The sequence below is a fragment of the Salarias fasciatus genome, chromosome 2 (assembly GCF_902148845.1).
Source record: "Salarias fasciatus chromosome 2, fSalaFa1.1, whole genome shotgun sequence".
Classification (NCBI taxonomy): Eukaryota; Metazoa; Chordata; class Actinopteri; order Blenniiformes; family Blenniidae; genus Salarias; species Salarias fasciatus.
The window spans coordinates 16,033,235-16,054,184 of record NC_043746.1 but is presented as its reverse complement, the minus strand read 5'-3'; the positions used below and the strand labels follow the sequence as shown (position 1 = coordinate 16,054,184).

At 44.9% G+C, this 20,950-nt stretch overlaps 1 protein-coding gene across 1 annotated transcript; it reads right to left on the bottom strand.

The window, feature by feature from the left end:
- Nucleotides 1–8,371: 8,371 nt before the first annotated feature.
- Nucleotides 8,372–20,279, bottom strand: f8 (coagulation factor VIII, procoagulant component). The gene is made up of 27 exons (XM_030113972.1): nucleotides 20,104–20,279; nucleotides 19,870–19,967; nucleotides 19,548–19,670; nucleotides 18,437–18,649; nucleotides 18,145–18,327; nucleotides 17,964–18,067; nucleotides 17,649–17,769; nucleotides 17,237–17,510; nucleotides 16,989–17,154; nucleotides 16,745–16,832; nucleotides 16,418–16,635; nucleotides 16,176–16,320; nucleotides 15,382–15,591; nucleotides 14,421–15,274; nucleotides 14,172–14,314; nucleotides 13,641–13,806; nucleotides 13,289–13,528; nucleotides 12,981–13,209; nucleotides 12,706–12,888; nucleotides 12,229–12,345; nucleotides 11,811–11,882; nucleotides 11,526–11,611; nucleotides 11,264–11,419; nucleotides 10,847–10,991; nucleotides 10,621–10,769; nucleotides 9,426–9,608; nucleotides 8,372–8,952 (listed from the first exon to the last, which is right to left on the bottom strand). Exons 1-27 carry the CDS (start codon nucleotides 20,277–20,279, stop codon nucleotides 8,797–8,799), a joined length of 4,998 nt encoding a protein of 1,665 aa, XP_029969832.1. The 3' UTR covers nucleotides 8,372–8,796.
- Nucleotides 20,280–20,950: the final 671 nt, after the last annotated feature.

Genomic DNA, 20,950 nt, shown 5'->3' with positions numbered 1-20,950 from the left:
TTCTATCGTCCGTGGAAAATGTTTCCTAATTTTTAGGTGAGTGTGTGTTTGAGAATGTGTGTGAAAGAGTGAGAGCGTGCGCGTTTTTGGATTTTGATACCAGGAACAGTGATCTAAATATGGAACTACACTAAATAAATCTGCTCACGAGAGGGAACTGCTGGGATTAAGACGGGCCGAGCCCTCATCAGGCCATCTCTCAGATCATCCAGTCATTTTTGCTGCTTTAGTTTTAGTCTCGTTGTGAGGGTGACGCTCACTGTGTCGGGAACTCACTCAAACGGACGACTTTGAGATACAGGTATGTTTCATAAACGTTTGCACCGGTTACCTCTGCACTCTTAGATTACAGATTCTCCGGAACATTGGACTTTAATGAACGGATGTGAAGTGGAGCTGCAATAACCGCCTGTCTTGAGTTGTAGTGTGTGTGTGTGTGTGTGTGTGTGTGTGTGTGTGTGTGTGTGTGTGTGTGTGTGTGTGTGTGTGTGTGTGTGTGTGTGTGTGTGTGTGTGTGCGTTCTTGTATTTCTATCCTTGTCGGGGCCAAATGTCCCCACAAGGATAGCAAAACGTGGAACGACGTGCCTTGTGGGGACCTTTTTCCGGTCCTAAGTAGGAGAAACAGTGTTTTCTTGACCATGTTGTTGTTACTGAAAAAAGTAAAAGTGCAAAAACATTTCTTTAGGGTTAGGCTTTGTTGTGGTGTGGGTTAGGGTTAGGGTAAGGGTCAGGGTTAGGGGCTAGACATGAATGGGAGTCAATGGACGGTCCCCACAAGGATAGAAATACAAGACTGAGCGTGTGTGTGTGTGTGTGGGTATATGCATAGCTGAACAGCGGAGAGGAGACCTGGGCTGAAGGAGATTCCATGGCTTCCAGCCAGCGCTCCTTTCAGTGAGTTCTCCTCTTGGCGTTCTCCGCCATTCTCCGGTCTGCTTTCTGTGTTACGACGCTTCAGAGTCTCAAAGCTGCACAAACCTCACTGCTGTGTGTCGCTCTCTGGAGACTTTCGCTTTAGGACAAACAGTTCTGAACGGGAACCCTGCAGTTATACCTCAGTAATTAAACAATCCAGATCATTACATCGACATTCTCCATTACTTTATCTTTTTTTTTGTTTTGTTTTGTGTTTGTTTTTTTTTTTTTGTTACAGTCTGAAAGACACAGAGCTGCCAAGTGTTTTCAATTTAGCCCCACTTCTTCCAAAATCGCTCTCGTATCTATTTAGGTACCTCAAAACTGTGTAATTGTCAAACTTCCAGTCACGTGAACAGTTGGTGCATGGTGGGGTTTGTTTGCCTTCATATCCGTTTGTTGTTTTCGATCATTCCTGTTGTTTGTTACCGCTTCCTGCATATTTAGCGATTATCCTGACCACATAGCTTCTCACGTATGAAATATCCTTATCCCCGTCTGAGATGGAGGAAGTGCAGTTATTTAAGTGTCTGACACTGTTACCTGAAGTGATGAGAAAAGGCACTAAGCAGTGCAGTTGATCCATGGGATGATATATGCATGTAGGAAAGCCAAATTGCAGATGTCATTAGAGCAGTGCAAAGAGTTTTTGATGCTACTTATAGCTTTTGCTAGCAGATGAAAAAAAAAAAAAAAAAAGGTAGTGGTAAATAAAGTATGGACTGTGTGAATTGTCCATTTACCAGCCATATAAGCTAACAATTTAACACAATCTTATTTCAGATTAATAAAATTACGGTGAATCAGCTTGCAAGCAAAAGCCCTTTATTCATATAAATCAACTTCTTTCTGCCCAAAAAAAATGTCAAAAGGTGTTTCAGTTCTGTTAGGAACGCTTGCAGGAGACGGTTTCTGCGCAGACCTGCATGGGTAATCCGAAACCAAAAGCCTTAAATAGCTGATTATCAATCATGTAAATAGCGTCTGCACACGTGTGTGAAGATGCCAGTTTTATACAGAAATACAAGTCCTGCTGTCGTGCAGCACTAATTTATATTTCTGTTACACGTCTACTGTTACTGGACCTACGTCGTTAAGTCTCGCAATTTGGCAAAATGAATGAGTGAATGGAAACTACTACAGAGGTCTTGGCCCTCTGGCAGCCATATTGGAGGACCTCAGCCTTTTCAGCTGTGAAAGGCTGATTGTGTTTGTGTGCACAAATATTATCTGTCTCAACAAAATTTTTTTTTATAGACTCAGTGTAGTGTTTCTGATTTATTGACTGTGAATATAAGTGTTGATGACTTTTTTTTATGTTGACTATGTTTTCACCTTTATAGCTTGCAGCTGACTATCAATATCATTTTATATATATGAATATATATGACAAAAAGAGATTTTTAAAAAAAAGAGATAAGAACTCGGCGTGAGACGTCCGAGTCACAGCAGTAAACAAATCTGCCTTATACTGAGTGAAAGCTGAGAGCCCACTGTAAACCAGACCACAACATTTGAGACTAAATATAAAGCCTGTGGAGTGACTTTTGTTTTCATCCAGTCCTATTCTTGTTGTACTCATTATTTTCCTGTAACAGCACGGACTGTTAGGTTTTCTTAATAACCTTCTCAGATAATTCTTTTTCTCTAATCTGAGACGGCCTGACTCAGTTTCTGGTCAGAACCAGCTGGGTGCTTCTTTTTATTCGCTTACTGTAGATTTAAGTCAAGAATACTTAATGTATCAGCATAATTTGTATTTTTTTTTTTTTTTTTAACAACCGTATTTGTTTCCTTGTTTTTATGTTATTTTCTAGTGATACTACTGGAAAGAGAGCCGCTGAGTCGGCCCCCTCTGTTCCGATTTGAGAATAATTTATACAAGTGAAGGAACTGAATGAATGAAGAACGATGCACTACACCTGGACGGTTGCACGGTGTCTGCTGATAACAGTGCTTGGCTCGCCAAAGTCTTTTCATCTATGCAGCATCACTGGGATGGTGGTCCGCTTCCTGAGACCGCTTCACTTTCTTAAAGCCCAAATGATTCGTAACGACGGACGCTCACTTGGACTCTCCAGTTTGCGTTTGTCCCCTGTAGCACGAGAAGCTGCAGCCTGCGGGCCGCAGCTGAAACTACAGTAGAAGCTCTTATATGTTACCCAGACTCTGTATGTATGTATGTACACTAACACTACTACTTGATTTACTCAATGCTTTGTACCGTTTTTATTTTTACATTTAGAAAAACTGTTAATTGCTGGACTTCTAGCTTTCCCTCACTGTCAAAATGGTGGAAACTCTTAACTTCTGTTCTGTTTTTGCTTTTTTAAAAATCTCCTGCTCGACTGTGACATGCGGAGGTTTATTTATAAAAAAAAAAAAGAAAGAAAGAAAGAAAAACCACAATGAAGCTAGCGCAGAGCACTGTTTAGTTTCGCCGGTCTCTTCTTTCAAACCGTGCAAAAGAGCTCCAAACTAAACATGTTTGTGCTGCGTGAATGAACAACGTTTGTGTCATATTTCCTTGTGGAATCATGGTTGGTCATATTTTACTTCACCGGGGTCAAAAGGTGAATCACCTTCTGCAGTGGCAGGCCTTTGTTTCCTTTGTGCCATTTCTCTGCTTCTCTGCGTACTGTTAAACTGAGTTTTATTTTTTTTTTCTTCATCTTAAAATCGCACAAACACTTTGGAGAGCTAAAGGTCTGTACGTTTAAAAACCTGAGCCGCGATCTGCAGAACCACCCAGCTAAAACACACTCGGGTGTGTGTTGCTGCTGAATCAATCGTGTCGAATTTTCAACCATTTCTTTTTGGTCACACCTGATAGTAGTGTGAATATTTCAATGCTCCATTCGTCGGTGGGAAAAAGAAGCTGTGTCTTTGCCGTTCTCTTTTTTTCAGGTCATATATTGTTGTGTGTATTTCGGTGCGGCCCCGCGGCGCCGCTCGGCCCGGGGCTTCCCTCGGCCTTACATGGTGACATACGAGTCGTGTTACTCCGCTGCCCCCTTTCCCTTTTTAACCTCCCACGCGGTTGCCGCAGTGAAACCGCCGTTGCCTCCCTCCACCTCCTATAAGCTGTCACCTTCTTTCTTTCCTACACCTGCTCTACCTTCTTATATAACTCTTTCTTCTGTTTTATTCGTTTTGCATCTAACAAGGCCAGTGGCGTCACAAGATCTGAAATTAAGTCATGCTGCTAGAAAATCTATCAATGTAATATTTGTGTTGTTTTTTTTTTGTCGTAATTTTGAATCTGTATCAAAAGAGGCACATTTTTTTCTATTAAACCAACAATAAAGATGTAATATGACAACCCACACCGCCAGTTCTTTTGTGAGCGCTCTACTTTCAGTCCTCAACTGACACCGCAGGTGTTTGAGACTCGCAGTCATGTTGGAGATTAACCTCAGGCCCCTTCGAGTGCATAAAGGCACGGCGAGTCGGAGGGAAACGTAATACTTTGCTGTTGTTCAGGGACACACCGACCGCTCCTTCAAACATGTAATCTCCTCGTTATCACCACAGCAACATGGCGGAGTTCATTCAGACAGTAAGTCCTCCCTTGACTCCTCGTTCTCCCTGTTTAACCTCGGCGCTTCACACCAAATCATTGCTGAATGTCTTGAATGACTTCGAAGAAGCGGAGCTCCTTATAGACGCGCAGGGAGCCACATACCGCGCAGCAAAGAATGGCTCAGTTGTTGCGTTAAGCCTTGAGCCTTTGTCTTTCATGAACCAGTACAGATACAGCGAAGGGTTGGGGTTTCATGGCGTTAGTTCAGTCTGTCAAAGATAAACGTGTGATTCATGGAGTCTACTCGCATCACATTTAGGAGAAGTTCACTGATTAAAATTTAACAAGAATGACATGAAAACTAACCGAAAAGTGCTAAACTAGGTAAAGACTAAACCAGCCACACAAAACCTTTTGACTGCACTTTTGTCTCACAGGGAGAATGTTCAGGATTGGCGTGTTCTGGAGCTGTGGGCGGAAACTCATGGACACAACATGCAAATTCCACAGAGACCGCCTCCCAAACCGTTCTTCCATTCTCACAGTGTAAATCACAGCTGTCTGGCCCAGGACGCAATTATAATCTCAAACATACTTTAAAACGTCTTAGTTCATATTATGAGTGTAGATATAACTGTTAGGAGAGTGAACTATTTTCCACTGGGTTGCAACTTACAAAAAAAAAAAAAAAAGCCCTCAAACACGAAGCTGACAATAATTGAAAAAAAAAAAAAAAATAGCAGTGCACGAGATTAATTAATCCACTATAAATTCCATTTATACTTTTTCAGGTTGTTTTCTTTTTCCCTCTGCTCTTTTAATTTGATCTGGAACTATATAACATGCTGCACATAGGTATCCAAACTGACTGAGAAATACAGAATCTAAATGCTAAATGCTCATTTTGAGTGTGTTTACAAACAATTAAAAATTTTATATGAGCAATTCTTTTTGAGAATTCTCATTTAGGAACAATCTTTTCCACATCGAAATTTTCTGCAAAAACTATTATGATCGCTTTGAATTGATTTTAAAACAATATATCTATGTATATATAAATAACCAGCTTGTTATTGGAAAATTAAAGTATTTAAGGGTTGTGTTGCGAAGCTTTTCTGTATGCATGCTTGAATTTAAAGTGTGTGTAGGATGGATATTTCTAGTCGCCAAGAAGTGACGGGTGTAATACTGCATAATGTCCAGCAGGGGTCCCCATCCACATCCTAATGAAACCCTCAGGTCCGCTTCAGCAGCCGCTGAATTTACAACCAGTCATGAATTTAACTTTAACTCCGTTTAAAAGTCAGCTGCTGAATAAATAAACAGTCAATACGAAGGTAACTGGTACTTTTAATGAGGTGTTTAAGCATTCAAAGAGAAAAATAAATATAGTCTCACAGAAGCTGAAGAGCAAATAACAAAAAAAAAAAAAAAATTTTCTGTATTTCCCCAACTTGTGTTACATAAGGCAGAAAACGTTTGTGAAAGATCCAAACATGTTGTGTTCATCGCAGATGGACCTCCACTCCCTGCAGTTGTGAAAGGTTTCTGCTGCCATAGCTGCTCATTACTTCGTAACAATAGAAACTTGGACATGTGAACACTTTTTACACGTGGTGTTGGTGAGAGCTGCTGCAGAGTTGATCTGTCTGCAAGTTCTGGTTTGAAAATTAATAACCAGCCTCATGTCAGGAAAGCAGAACGCCGTGTCATCTTCTCCACTGAATAAAACAGGTTGAAGGTCAAGTTGATGATTTAAAAGTAAAATGAGTAAATAGGTCACGATGCAGTACAGGTGAAAAACAAAGATGTCCACACACTGTGTCTCAATAAATTATGTTGCAAATGTTGCTATAAGAGGCATAAAGAAGTGTGAGAGGAAGAAGAAAAGAGGGTGAGTGAGGTCTGCTTCCATTATGTCGTTTTCCCTTCGCTTTCTAGGTTATCAGAGGCCTCAGGAAGTGATGCAAGGAAGGCAGATAAACCTGTGGTCAGTTTTTTCTCACTTGTGTCACACAGTTTTCCTTCCTTCGTGAAAATCAACTCATAACAGATTGCTTCACCAAGCGACAAAGGAAAAGTGTGGCAATCGCATGTTGATGTGCGACACAACACAGAACATGTCAGAATCTCAGATGGGCGACTTTGGGGAGTTTTACATGATTCATTTGCCTGCTGTCCCTGACTTTCTCAATCCCAACATGCTGGAAGCCCGATTGTCTTTTTAAATATTATCATCATCACAAATAGACTCCATTCTATTAAGTCTGTCAGACTTGTATCTGTCCCAACGGTTGAAACAAAAACTCCTTGAAAAAGAATCATGATAATAGAAAAGGTAACCTTTAGCCGACCCCAAACTGTTTTACATTGATGGAGGCATTCGCCCACTAACACACACACACACACACACACACATTCACACACACATTCACACACCAGTGGTGACAGACGCTCGGCCCATCCATGGGAGCAGGTTTTACTTTTCAGCGTGTTGCTCAAGGACACTTGGTCAGATGACGACGGGGCATCCAACCTGCAACTTTGCAGTTTAAATCCACTAAACGGTGAAATGGAAAAAAGATCCGTATATCATTCTTTCATTTGTTTTTCATTTGTTTTTCCAGTTAAAACAGAAAATGAAAAAAAAAATTAAATAAAAATAAATAACATTTAAAAAAGACACCTGTGTTTCCCCTTTGTGTTTTTTTCGTCTTCACAAAACACAGAAACATTTACATCTTTGTTTTTTTTTTGCACTGTCAACAGAGCCTTCAGTGAATTCAAATTTTACTCATCAAAATCTTTGCATATTTGTTTGTAAGTAATTAAGTGTCTGGCACTAACTCATTTCTATTGACTTTTTGCCCAAAACTGCAATTTTTCTCGGCTCCCTTGTTGGCAGAGCGATTACAAATTCATTTTCATTGTTTGAAAAGTTTAAGGAAACATTTTAAAGCTGATTCGGAGAATCAGCCTCTCTGTCTGTTCTTTCTCTTTCTCTTCTCACCACAACCGGAATGCCGTAACGCTGCCACTTCAGAGCCTGCTTCTGCATTTTTCTTCCTTTTAAAATGAGGTTTTTCCTTTTGCAGTCACGTATTCTTACTCATGTTGGGTTTGTTTGTAAAACTGCCCAGAAATGACTAAAGCTGAATTGAAGTGAATGACACCCGTCTTAATATTCCATATAAAAGGAGAACAAACTGAGAAAACTATTACCTAACTTTGTCTTGTGAAAAGAGTGAAATCTCTGCAGAATGGGGAACTTCTGTGTTTGTCTTGCCTCTTTCAGGACGTGAACACAGCAGAGATGCGGTGGCACCTGGGCAGCAGGACGCCGCCTCCGTTTCACTTGGTTCAGCTCAAGTCTCATTCAGCCACGGAGCAACACAGGTGGTCAGTCTCTTCTCAAGATTACAGACAATGTGTGTTTTTGGGGAGATATTCAGAGGTGCCACTGCCAGGCAAAACGCACCACTACCCCGTCCGCCATCGCTCCGTCCTCCAAGCAAAACACCATCCCTGCCCGCCCGCCTGGAAACTTCCTGATAAAGAGCTGATAAACGACACTCTGTCCGTGTTTTCATGCTGCCATCACGCGCTGGAGCCAAAGATACAGCTTTGACACAAGCATGCACACACCTTGTTGATGTTGCTGTTCTCGAATCTAATCGTCCCTCTTGTCTGCGAGCAGACACGTTTGTCCTCTGCCGAATGCCGGCGCGTATTTTACCTTGCAGCAGCACAATGCTGGAGCTGAGTGTTTCCTTGTTTGTGCCAGAAGAGGCCTGGTGGAGGTGGATAAGCCAAAATAACACCTCATGCGTGAAGATTCTGGACCGAAGGCCGACGGGGAAAAAGTATAGAGAGCAGCAGGAATGTGCAAGAAGAGAAAGACCACTCAAACTGTTTTATATTTGTTGTTTTATAGATACTCCAAAAAGAACATAAATATACATAACAACCAGTAAACAGTATACATCCATCTGGGTCTGAAATATTTACACATGCTTACATTCAAAGGGCTTCCTCTGTAGTTACACTGATGTGTTGAAAACTGAACTGAAACTACATTTTCTTCAATGACAATTTGCATTTAATTTAAAGTATCCTAAAGAACAAAGTGAATTTCAACATTCAAATCTCTCATTGATGAAAATGTAATAAAATTTGTGGCTACAGAAAAAAAACAAATAGCTTCTGACTGCTTTTCATATAACTTAACAAGTGCTGCTCTTCATAACAATTAAATCTGTTCCTTACATGTCAAAGTAAAACCAACGTCCTGTAAACTCAAACTGCCTCTGGAAGTGAAAGCTGCGGCGGCGGCCGTGCGCGGCGGGGTCACGCCGTCTACTGCGCGTCGCAGCCCAGCACCTCCAGGCGCAGGGCGATCCCGTTGATCCAGCCCCGCGGGTGGATGCGGAGGAAGCGGCCGAAGAGCGGCGGCTCGAACACGGTCAGGGCTTCTTCGTTTTCATCGTCTAGATTGTTGTTTCCCCTGAAGATCTGACCATAAAAGACGGGGGATTTAAAGAATTACAGAGGGAACATTTAAATTCTCATGATAAAATATGTTTAAAGCAGAAAACACAGAGGATGGACTGGACTCTGACCGCAGCAGTGAGGCTGCCTACTGAATGTTGCATAATGTTTTATATAAATAAATAAATATTAACTTAAACCATCTGATTTCTTCACAGAGCGCACCCTGGTTAAAAGGTTTGGGCGTTTACAGATGAATCATGTTATTTTGTTTAGGACTCATGGGAGCCTTTAGCACACTGTGTGTCAGTGAAACGTGAAAACACGTGAATGGGACTCTTTTAGTCAGCTCCTAAAAAAAGACTCACTTGATAATGTAGGAAAGAGTGCAACAGAGGACACCGTGAGCAAACCCCCTGAGTCAGGCCGGTCTGACGGACTGCAGCTCTGACACGGCCCCCTCCTCTTCTTATTGGAGTGAAGCGTGCTCTCCGTACCTTCTCTCTCTGGGATCGCTCCTCCAGCACGCTGCTCCAGGACTCTCCGTCGCGGCTGACGGTGACGGAGAACTCGGTCACCATCAGCTTGGTCAGCAGGGACTGCGCGCCCTGCGTGATGACCCCTGTGATGCGCCTGACCGCCCACAGGTCCACCTGCAGCCACTCGTGAGGGTTGTTGGTCTGGGTTCATGAGGGGAAAGCAAAAAAATAGGTATTACATGATTTTTCACAAGCACATGTGAGAAAGTAGAACTGTTTTTATGCTTACTAACTTCTCTTTCGGAATTAGATCTCTGAAATGTGATTTATTTGGTGTTAAAGTATGAAGGGAGTGTTTTAAAAAAACAACCATTCGACAAAACAGTCCAGAAGCAGACACATGCAGCTGAATGTAGCGGCAGCAGATAAAACAAAGAAAACAGAAACAGAGAGCCAAAAGGAAAAACCACACCACTTCCTCTCCCACATTAACCGGAGGAGACTGAGAAACTAGGAAAATACTTCTCCTGGCACGGACGCCTTTTTTCCACTGCTCTGTGGGCATGACAGAGCTCCGAGGAGCCGAAGCCAGATCCACTCTAAATGTTCTGGCAGTTTTAATCCCTTTGTTCTTTTTCAACTGATCCATTCCAGAGAGAGAGGTTGGTAACAAATAACATAAATAAAGACAAAATGAATCAAAGTTACAGCTCGTGTGGATTCAAAACTGTGACTTTTATCTTCAGGCTACATCCAGGACCATGAATTATCCCATCTGTACACTCCCGAGGACGAAGAAAGATCCGTAAATGTAACGCTCAGTTATTTGTGCGGGACTCTGCTGTCATTATGGTGAACAGCTGGCCAACATTCTCTGTGACCTGACAGGACGGTGTAAAGGTTCAGCTGAGGGACAAACCCCACCGACAGCGACGTGCTGCACAGTGTGAGAACGATAAGCGGCGATGAGGAAACGGAAGAACTTCAGGTCAGCGGGACACGACGGCAGAAGGTCACTGGCACAGTTCATAGAGAAAACCGAGGTCTTGAGAAAGTGTTCTAACAAGAAGGATCAAGGGAAGTTTTAAAGATTTGCATGTGTTTAGACTTCTCCATGCATGTTCACAATACTGGCAGCGACTGCAACCGATAGATGTTTGAATGCACTTCATATTTTAAGTGTATTTGGAAATCCGAGTGTGTGTGTGTTCACCTTTGGTCTCCAGGCGTTGGCTCTGCCTTTTTTGTGGAGCTGAGCGAGATTGGCGCCCCAGCTCAGCAGCATGCTGGAATAAGTAGAGGAGGCAGTGAAGCTGCTGTCGTTGATCAGCCTCATCTGGCGTCCGAGGGGGAGCGAACAGCCTGGTCAAACACACGACGGCGGTTGTGAAGTGGTTCCCATCACGTTCACGTGTCCCGTCACGGGCGGCGAGACTCACTGTTGACGTCGCAGCCCAGCAGCTCCAGGCGCAGGGCGGGCTTGTTCTCGTAGCCGTTGGGCTGAATCCTGATGTAGCGAGCCACGAATGGCGGGGAGAAGCGGTTCTCTTTCACCTTGGAGCTGTCCAGATTTCCATGGAAGTTCTACAGCAGGACCAAACAAATGGTTTGGTTTCAGGAAAAAGGTATGGAGAGCTTTCAAATGTTTACACCAAGTCAGAACTCAAGAAGGAATCAAAATACTAACTATAGCCTCCATCTTGCTTATAATTTAGAGGGATGTATTATTTCAGTTCAGACTTTAAACTAAATGACAGATATTCTCCTAACATATTGTCATTTTCAGACTGATTTCTACCAGTGAAACTGGATTTTACTGATCTCAGAGATAATGGCACTGATGGATGTGGACATACGTAGCGCTTCCCGCTGCTGTTTCCTCTGTAGGTGGTCCAGGTCTCCTGGTCCAGGCTGTACGACACACTGAAGAAGGTGATATAGTGGCCCCGCAGCCTCGATCTGACTCCCTGAGTCTGGACCCCGTGCAGCAGGGTGGGCTTCTGAAGGTCAACCTGCAAACACACACACACACACAGTTAGGCAGATCTCACAATATTGGCAAAAAAGTTAATTAGTCAGTTATACTATGAGGCGACCGATATGATCAATATATCTCACCTGTAACCACGACTTCTTGCTTCTGCCCATCCAGGCATTGATGTAACCGGATTGGTCCAGCCTCGCCAGCCTTGGCTCCCAGTAATCTACACAAACACAAACACACACAGTTATGAGTTGTGCAACCTCACCATGGGCAGCTTCATAAAAGCAATTTAATTTTCAATGAACTGAGTATTAGTGATAAGCCATTTATTAGTTTTTAACTGAGGTTAAATCTTCTTTGTGTTGAGTTGAAAAACAACGTCTCCAAGCGCCCCCTCCCCCTCCCTCTCGAATGCTTACCGATGTGATCTGACGCTGTGATCTGGTAATCCTCAATCCTTCCTGATTTCATTCCCAGCGGCGAGGCACATTCTGCAAGATTCCAGTTTAATAATGTATATTAGAGTGTGTAATATATAGGGCTGAACCCTGAGATGAAATATAAACACATAGACTGTAGAGGATTGCTGTGAGGTTATATAGGGTGGGATTTGTTGTTTTCATTCTCATTTCCGAGTTGGATTCAACCTCCCATATTTGATCAACAGAGAACTGCATAAAAAAAAAAAAAAAACTGGAGTGTCGTAGTATCTGGACAAATCTTTTGCATTCATTGTGAGAACATGCAAACTGCAGGTTAGACCACGATGCACTGAGACACTGTATGGCACACTACAGTCAGTCTGAACCATAACACTCACAAACAGGTGAAACTCACGTGGATTGTAGACCAGCAGCTTGGCTCTCATGCCAGCGAGCTGGTAGTCTCCCACGGTGCACTCCACCAGCCACGTGCCCACCGTGGGGGGGTTCATCTCCACTGTGCCAAACACACCTGGAGGAGGGACGAGCACAACGCTGTGAACCTTCTTGTGACAGAAATTTGCCGTCAATCAGCCAAGAAAATACATGTTTTGACTGACATTCATTCATAGCGGATATTTTTCTTCTTTGGAAATAACTGTGTCGCTGAACAAATTTACATGAGCCTTGCAATTTTTGTTTTATGCTAAATTAAATCATACTGAGACTTCTGAAAGCATCTGTTTGTATCTCAAATGCCGTTACACAAGTATTAACAGAGGATGTATTCATAAATTATGTAACAGCGCGTGAGAGGGAGAAATAAAAATGTGTGTGTGTGTGTGTTTATGTGTGTGTGTGTGTGTGTGTGTGTGTGTGTGTGTGTAATTACCAGGAAAGAGGTTGTAAACGCCCATTCGATGCTCCTCTTTGGCGTGAACGGTGAAAGGTAGACCGTGGAAGTGCACAGCGTGGTATTCTCTGTCGCTTCCCACGTTCAGAAGGTGCCAGCGGACCGGCTGGCGCTGAGCCATCACCAGACCGGGGAGGGTCTCCGCCACGTACCCGTTTATTGCTTCAATACAAATTGTTTTTATTTTTGTAAACGTCAAACCAAAAAAGAGAAGCGAGAGTCACAAAAGCAGACGGCAGAACTGTCATCGTCACCTGCGAACGTGTTGCTGGTGTGGTACCAGGGGTCGGCGGTGTTGGCCTGGCAGGGCGGGGCGCAGTACCGCTGCAGGTTCTCCTCCATGTACCAGCTCTTGGTTTCATCAAAGGTGTGGAAGAGCAGGGAAAACTCCTGGATGCCGATCTGCGTGTTCAGGTGAGTCTGCAAGGTCCCAGACTTACAGATCACCAGAGGACCGATCAGTCCAGAGTTAAGGTCTCTGTCCTGGAAGAGAGTCGAGAAATCAGCTGTTTCCACTCCTGGTGTGTAAATGTGGGATGACCATGTGAAGACTGACGCAGACCTTGTCCACGGTGGAGTAGTAGGCCCCGGTCTTGCAGTCGAATTCAGACTCGGTGGGTCCCTGTTTCCAGGTGACTCTCCAGTTGTAGGTGCGGGTTTCTCCGGGGGGCACGGGTTCTCCCGAGACCCCGGGCGAGGCAGAGGACGAGCTCGCCTGGATGAAGCTGGTCTCCGGGCTTCGGTCGTACACTCCCTGAAGGTGGAAGGAGTACGGCCTCAAGGCCTTGTTCTTAAAGGTCACCTGGAAAGAGAATGAGAGGGAGGAAAGGAGCTTACTGGACAGTTTTGTAGGACCGCGGCGTTCACTGCGCTTTCACATGAAGGGACAAACAACACGAAGCCGTTTCTCTCACCGTTAGCAGGTCGTTGATCTCGGTTCTGATGACAGGTCCCATGATTCCCAGGTGCTCCTCCAGCTCCCCTCTGCCTACAGGACGCAGGAATTCTTTGTCCCGGTACGCTCGAAACACCACCTTCTTGTACTCGGGCAGGAATTTTCTCATCCCTCGACGCATTTCACTGCAGGAAACAAGGGAATCTGTACTGCTCTCTGCTCCGACTGAATGGTGAACAACTCTACTGGACTGTCATGTGGAACAGGAACAACATGAGTAACTTCAACAGTCAAACTGTTACCTCGGTTATGCCTGGATGTAGTGGACTGATGCAATCGATTAGTGTGAAATGGTAAAAGTAGGTTTGTAGACTTCTGAATTATGGATGAATGAAAGTATGAAAATCAATTTATATCGTTAAAATCTTTACTCAAAACTAAGTTCAGGCTCTGGTGTAATTAATTTCTCTGTCATGGAAAGAACTCAACACAATAACGAAACAGCATAATTTCAATACGGTTAAATTACTGTATGAAGTAACATTTGTACTTGGCTTTGATGAGTTGCGGTGGAGTTCTGATGCCGTAGTCCCAGATGATCTCCTCTGCTGCGATGTAGTAGTGGCGAGGTCTGATCTCTCCAGAGCGCATGTCCAGGTAATCTGTCGCGAAAAGGTCTGATGTGCTATTCTCCTGTGGGATTAAAAAAAAAACCCCATTTTAATCACGAGGTTTAACTTCTGGCATTCAAGAAATTGTTTCTTTTAAACTCCCTAGAACCAGTGTCTTCAGACAGTACCTCCTCACTGTAGTCATCGTACTCCAGGGACAGGTCCAGCGTTGTGTTGTCCACCGTAGAAGTTAAGTTGTACTCCAGATCCAGAAGATAATCTGTTAGTGGATCCAGTTTGGACTGAACGTAGTTTTGTGTTACTGAGTTTTCATGCATGTCCTCCGAGCCAGCTAATTCCAAAGCTGAGATCCTCTCGTCTTCCTGTGATTCTCTGTGTGATAAAATCTCATTGCCGTCCCTGTGTCCTCCTGTCGTCTCGTTCTTTTCGCTCTGCGGTTCACTCTGCTCCTCGGCCTTCACCTCCTCCACGTCTGCATCAGTCAAGTTGGCTGCATCTTCTCCTTCGATCTTCACGGTAGTTTCTCCTCCTTCGAATGCCCCGGACGACACGTCTTCGTCTTCCTCCGTCCAGTTTCCCTCTGCGTGTCTCCTCTGCCTCACGCTGTTGTGTTCTTCGGCTTCGCTCTGATTCTGAGGTGCCCTCTGCTCCCGGTCCGTCTCCAGCTCCTCCAGGATGTCCAGGGGGATTCCCTCGTCGGAGGCATTCACGCTGGGTACCACCACTCTCTTCAGCTGACACACCTCCGTTTGCTCTTCCGTGACGTTCAGGCCAGAGGAGTTGACCGGCCGCGTGACGTTGCCGCCGAGGACTTTCTTGCACACTTTGACCAACACGGTGCCGTTCTGGGGCCCGAAGCCCCTCGCCTGGAATTCCGGTCCGTCCAGGTAGTCGGAGAGGTCTTCGTTCTCGTCGTGATCAACCAGGGGGAGTTCTCCGCTGTTGCAGGGACGAACAGTGTACCGGATGCTCATTCCTCGATTCTTCAGGCTGCTGTCAAAGGCGCTGATCTCCCACTCACCTGCAGGAAGACCACAGCTGACTCACCTGCCTGTTTTTTTTCCATTTCCAATGCAGGTAAAATTCAGCTACTCTGGAAAACCTATAATCACACTTCCTCCACCTTACCGATCAGCTCCATCTCCATGGGAACAGTCACGCCGGTCATGGGGAAGAGGGTGAGGACCGACCGGTAGAGGCCGTCGTACTGGAACAGGTTCCCAGGGAAGTAAACGGAGAGGAAGTCGCTCTGCGTGCCCACGCTGACCACATGCCAGAAGAGGACGTCGGACTTGCACATGACAAACTGACGCCTGCTGAACATGATGCCGTTCACACCTGGAGGAGGCAAAAAACCCGGGTTTATATTCACTGCACAAAGTAACATATCACTGGAATGCCAATACTCCTGAAACGCTTTCATTTCTAAAGTACGTCGGATAAATTACTGAAGGTGCTGTAGGCAGGATTCTGCATCTCCGCCATCTTGCTTAGGGTTACCTAAGCAAGATGGCGATTTGACCCATCTAAGATGGCGATTTGAAACCCAGCACAGCCAATCCTGTCCTGTTTTCTCTGACATCACGCCCTCACGCAAGTTAAGCCCCTCCCACAAGAACGTGCGACGAACGCCCCTCGGCCAATCACGGTTAGAGCCTCAGGGGCTCTTCTGATTGGTCAAAGATACCTGGAGCGGTCGAGATTGCTTTTCAGCTCAGAACAGAGACAGATGGAAACGCTGCGCCCTCGCGGTAGTGCAATTATGCTACACTCCTAAAGGATTATCAATGGATACTCTAACATTTAATCCAAAGAAAACACAGAAAAATTAGCATTGACTAGCAATATCCTGCCTACAGCACCTTTAAGTTTCAACTTGATAAACAGACTTGCAGGCAGATGTGACCCGGGGCTGGACTCACTGTAAATGACGTTGGAGTCGTAGAATTCGGGGTCTGTGGTGGAGGACGAGTTCTCACGGGACCGCTGCATGTTCTCGTTGAAGTACCAGCTTTTGTTCTCATCGAACACGGCAAATATCAGACTCAGCTTCTTATCGGGCCCCAACTGCACTCGGCCGGAAATCAACACATGACGTTTTATTCCATTTGGTTGAAACTAAACTCTATTAAACAACTCTTGAATACACCCGTGCCCTCCTCACCAGTTTTCCTCTGACGTCGATGGCGTCGTGCCTGCAGATGAGCAGGGTGCCCACCAGCCCGGAGGCCAGGTCCCGCTCCGGGGAGATGGTGCTCTGATACAAATGGGTCAGACATGTGGGGTCGCCCTCCAGGGGCCCGTCGTCTGTTGTCAGCCTCCAGACGTAGCCAAACGTCCCATTAGGGGGAACTTCCATTGATCGCAAGTCCTTTTCTGCCTCTGTATCGTGAGATTAGAACAGATTTGTCAGAATGTTCTGACACAATGATCCTTATGTTGGCTGAATTTAAAGCCGCTTTTTTCACATTATGTTGCAGATGCAACTTACCATTGGTGGATCTCTGCAGCGGATAGATCTTGCTGAGACCATTGGGGTATATGTTGAAAGGTCGGCTGGCCATGTTTCTAAATGTGATCTGAAAACAAAACGCACCAGATGATCAATCAAAAGCAGACGACCAGACAATTTTTTTGGAAAAGCAAATTGCTACGTAGGTTCTCTCGTGCCTGATCCTGATTTATTCATTTTGTTTGGAAGAGAAATGAAACCGTCAGATAGTTGATGCACTCACATGAAACTGATCGTTGACTTTTCCCTTCAGCAGTGGACCCAGCAGCGCTGCGCCGGGGTTCTTCCTCTGAGTGAACGATTCATCCGTGTACTCCACATATGCCACTTTCTTATAGGTGTAGCCTAAATGATGAGGCGCTGGCAGCAAATATCTGGACTGCATCTCACTGAAGAAAAGAGAGAAGAAGGTGTTGAGTCAGTTCCAACGTGTGGAGTGATCATGACTTTGCATTTCTCTATCGGCCCTGCCTGTCAGCGGTTGAGAGGTGAGGGGTGTAATCCCAGGTGATTTCTTCAGCAGCGATGTAATGCACCCAGGTTTGGGACTGCTGTCCTCTGCTGCTTCTGGCCTGAAACGCTGGCTTTTTGGGCTGAATGCTGATGGTGTTGAACATGTCGTCATAGTAGTCGTCCTCCTCCTCCTCCTCTTTGATGTGCTTGTGTTTGACCTTGCGTACGTCGGGGACTGGCGGAGCAACTTTTTCGGGGCATTTCTCCACTGTGAACGTCGCCTCCATGCCATCTGGGTTCACAAGGACAGAAAAGTGGAAACGTTATGATTATTATTATTATTGTTTATGACAACAATTACACCTCAACCAGGGCCCAGAATATAAATCCAGTTGAATTATGTTAGAGATTCAGACCGGAGCTTTCTCACCATGTTGGTGAGCATTGATCTGACAGCTGATGGGAAAGCGGCCTGTCGTGTACGGTCTCATTTCTGCAGTGATGAGGGTCAAAGGCGTCACCTCTATGGTGAGTTTGCGATGAGTCAAAACCTTTAAAAAAAAACATCACAACACACAGTGGACTTTGATATACCAAGGAGAAAATATATTTTATTTATTCAACATTTTGCCAAAAGTCTAAAGTAAATAAATGGCTACTACATGCAGTTCAGCGGTTTAGACATTCTTTTCACATTCAATTGAGTTTCTTCTGTTTGTTTATTTTGATGAAAAGCTGAAATCACCTGTAAAGAGTGATCCTGAAACCGAATGGAGTGAATTTCTGGAGCTGTTCCCACCCCGATCAGGTGCCAAAACACGGGGCTGCGACCTTGACACATGGTTAAACCTAGACACACACAGACAGCGGGAGGTGAGGAGCCGGCAGCACCACAGTGTAACATCTGGTCCGGACCGCCTCGTTACCTGGGAGCGTGGAGTTGACGTATCCGTTGATGGTGTGGTACTCCTTCCTGCCCTTCGTCCTCTTGAATCTCTCCCTGCTCACCCTCTCTCCGACCTCTCCGTACCAGCTCTTGGTCTCGTCAAACACGGCGAACAGCAGGACGAACGCCGGAGATTTCCTCTGCCGGCTGTCCGTGAGGACGCCTGCAGGAGCAGTCAGGATGCAGGGTGAGTAAAAGGTCGAAACTGAACATGGTCGACTCGTACGTTTTCCCATATATTATTCCTTAATGAAGACGCTGAGCCCACTGACCTGATTTACAGATGAGCAAGGCACCGATGAGTCCCGAGTTGAGGTCTCGGACTGGGTCCACCTGGGATGAGTAGGTGTAGGTCAGGCAGTCGGGGTCACTGGCGGTGGGGCCGTCCTCGTGATTGATGTCCCACACGTACTCATAGTATCCTCCAGGAGAGACGGCGTCATCCTCCTTCTCCTGACCTGCCGTGGAGTCATCGTACCCAACGCCTGCAACACAGGAGACAGCGTGACTCCGGCTGACTCCTCCGGGTTACTGTAGCAGCAGAAATACTTCAGAGCAAGAAAACTACAGTTATCATAAGAACAGGAAAACACTCAGCTTGACTGAATTCTCTGTGATATTTGCGATATCCATGAAAACCTTATTTAAACCTAAAATAACATTTAAAAAATGCAAACCGTGGATGCAGACATGGACATGGCCACGAGGAAAAAACACTTTTCACCACCATTAACGCGACACTTTGATAAGCCTCCAAAAGTCTCGTTCCTGGATGTGATAGAGGCGGCTTTGCAGATTATGATAAGCTGAGTTCAGGGAATCTGCCCCGCGGCAGGAAGACATGAGCTGCTTACAGGAAGCGACCGCTCGACATCTCCAGCGGCATTAGGACTGATGCCAGCGCTCTCTGAGGAGGGCGTTGACGCTGTCAGTCCCCTGCAGGCCAGGATACATTCACCCACATCCCTTTGCGGTTGGGGTACAGTTGGAGATGAAACAAGTTTGACTGTTTGACTCCAACAGGCTGAGTCTTTATCTGCACATGCACAATAATGATAACCGTTGCTCTCCAGAAATTCTAAAGAATCAGTACACGACTTATTGAGAACGGAGAAACCACAAAGTTCGGTTGATAGTGGTCACTGGTGGAAATTTGATTAGCTTAGTGTTATTAATTTTAATAAATAACTGCTTTGACAAAAATGATTTCAGACTGAATGAACAACACACGTGTGGAGAAGCAGTGGAGGACAGTTTTTTTCTTTTTTTTTCCACATTATAACAGAATGAGTCAAGAAGCTGAGTAAGCGCCTTGCTTGACGGTGAAAGTACATCACGCTGCAGACCAGTGAACAGTTTGTGACTGTGTGCTGCCTCACTCACCTTCAGAATGCTTGGAGTAGGTGATTCCCACCGGGCTGATGCTGTACGGCTGGGAGGCCAGATTTTTGAAGTGGATCACGACTTTGTCGCCGGCCTGGGCAGCGATCACTGGACCCTGAATACCTGCAAATATCACATGACCATCCTTCAGACAACTGAGACACACGGATGCTCTGAAATTAACAGTTGTCAACAGAGTTTGTCTGTAGTGCCATTTTTGAAATTACTCTAGATAAAACGACTTGATTGTAGTTGATATTACTGATTTATAGAAATTAAAAAAAAAGGAAAAATGGAGTAAATTTAAGTAGAGCAGACCCACCTGTCCACGCAGCTCTCTCCTTGGGAGAAGTGTATGTGGAGTCTGTGTACTCTCTGTAAACCGCCTTGATGTATTTCTGAGGGATATCTTTGGTTCTCCTTCAAAATAAATCCCAAATAAGACAATAACACAATTGTAAGTGAAAACACTCAAGATTCCATTTAAATATTTCCCATTTCAAAGAACATCTCCGTTTGAAATGTGTCCAGAGAGTAAAGGAGGGAGTGTGTTCACCTCTGGTCCGCGGTCGGGTCAGCCTCGTCCAGGTAGATATAGTCCCAGCCGATCTCCACCGCCGCTATGTAATAGTGCGCGGCCGGCTTGGCGCCCTGCTGCGCGGCCCCGGCGGAGGCGCACACGAGCGGCAGCAGGAGCGCGAGAGCGGCGCTGATCGCACGTGACGGCTCCATGGTGCTCCCGGGTGAAAGCTGCCCTCCAGTCCGAACCGGGAACTTTTAAAGGGAGTGGGGGGGGTGGAGATGGGCCAACACGCGGGGACGGTAAAGCACGTGGGGCGTTTAGGGAGTGAGTTATTAGTGGGACGGCGCGCGCTCTGCTTTAATAAAGTCAGATATTAAGAGTTTATCTTCCCGAAATATTTAGGTTATTATTTTCACCTAATTTCAGGATTTTCAAGGTCATGCATCATTTTTGGGTTAGAGGCTTTTTTTTTGTCATTAAAAAGGAAAGGGAAGTTTGTTATGGAGTAATTTCATTAATGTTATTTATAATCACACATCTTATGTCCTTCATGCATCATGCATCCTTTACCTAAGCATAACCCTTTAGTGTTAAATAATTCAACCCAAAAATCTTGTTGAAAAAAAAAAAAAAAGAGTACCCAACCTACTTGGTTAAAGGTAACCCAAAACTGGGTTCATTCTTTTCCGTTCCAACATTTGGGTTAAAACTGGGCTGTTTTTTTTTAACCCAACTGTTTTTAGTGTGAACTCAATTTTTCAGAGAAAAAAAAAACTAACTTTAAAATGGGACAAGTTTTGACCAGATTACAATATAAGGGTTAAAATACAGAAAAAAAAGTAAAGCAATATCCAAAGGCTGAGAGTGGGCACCCCACCAT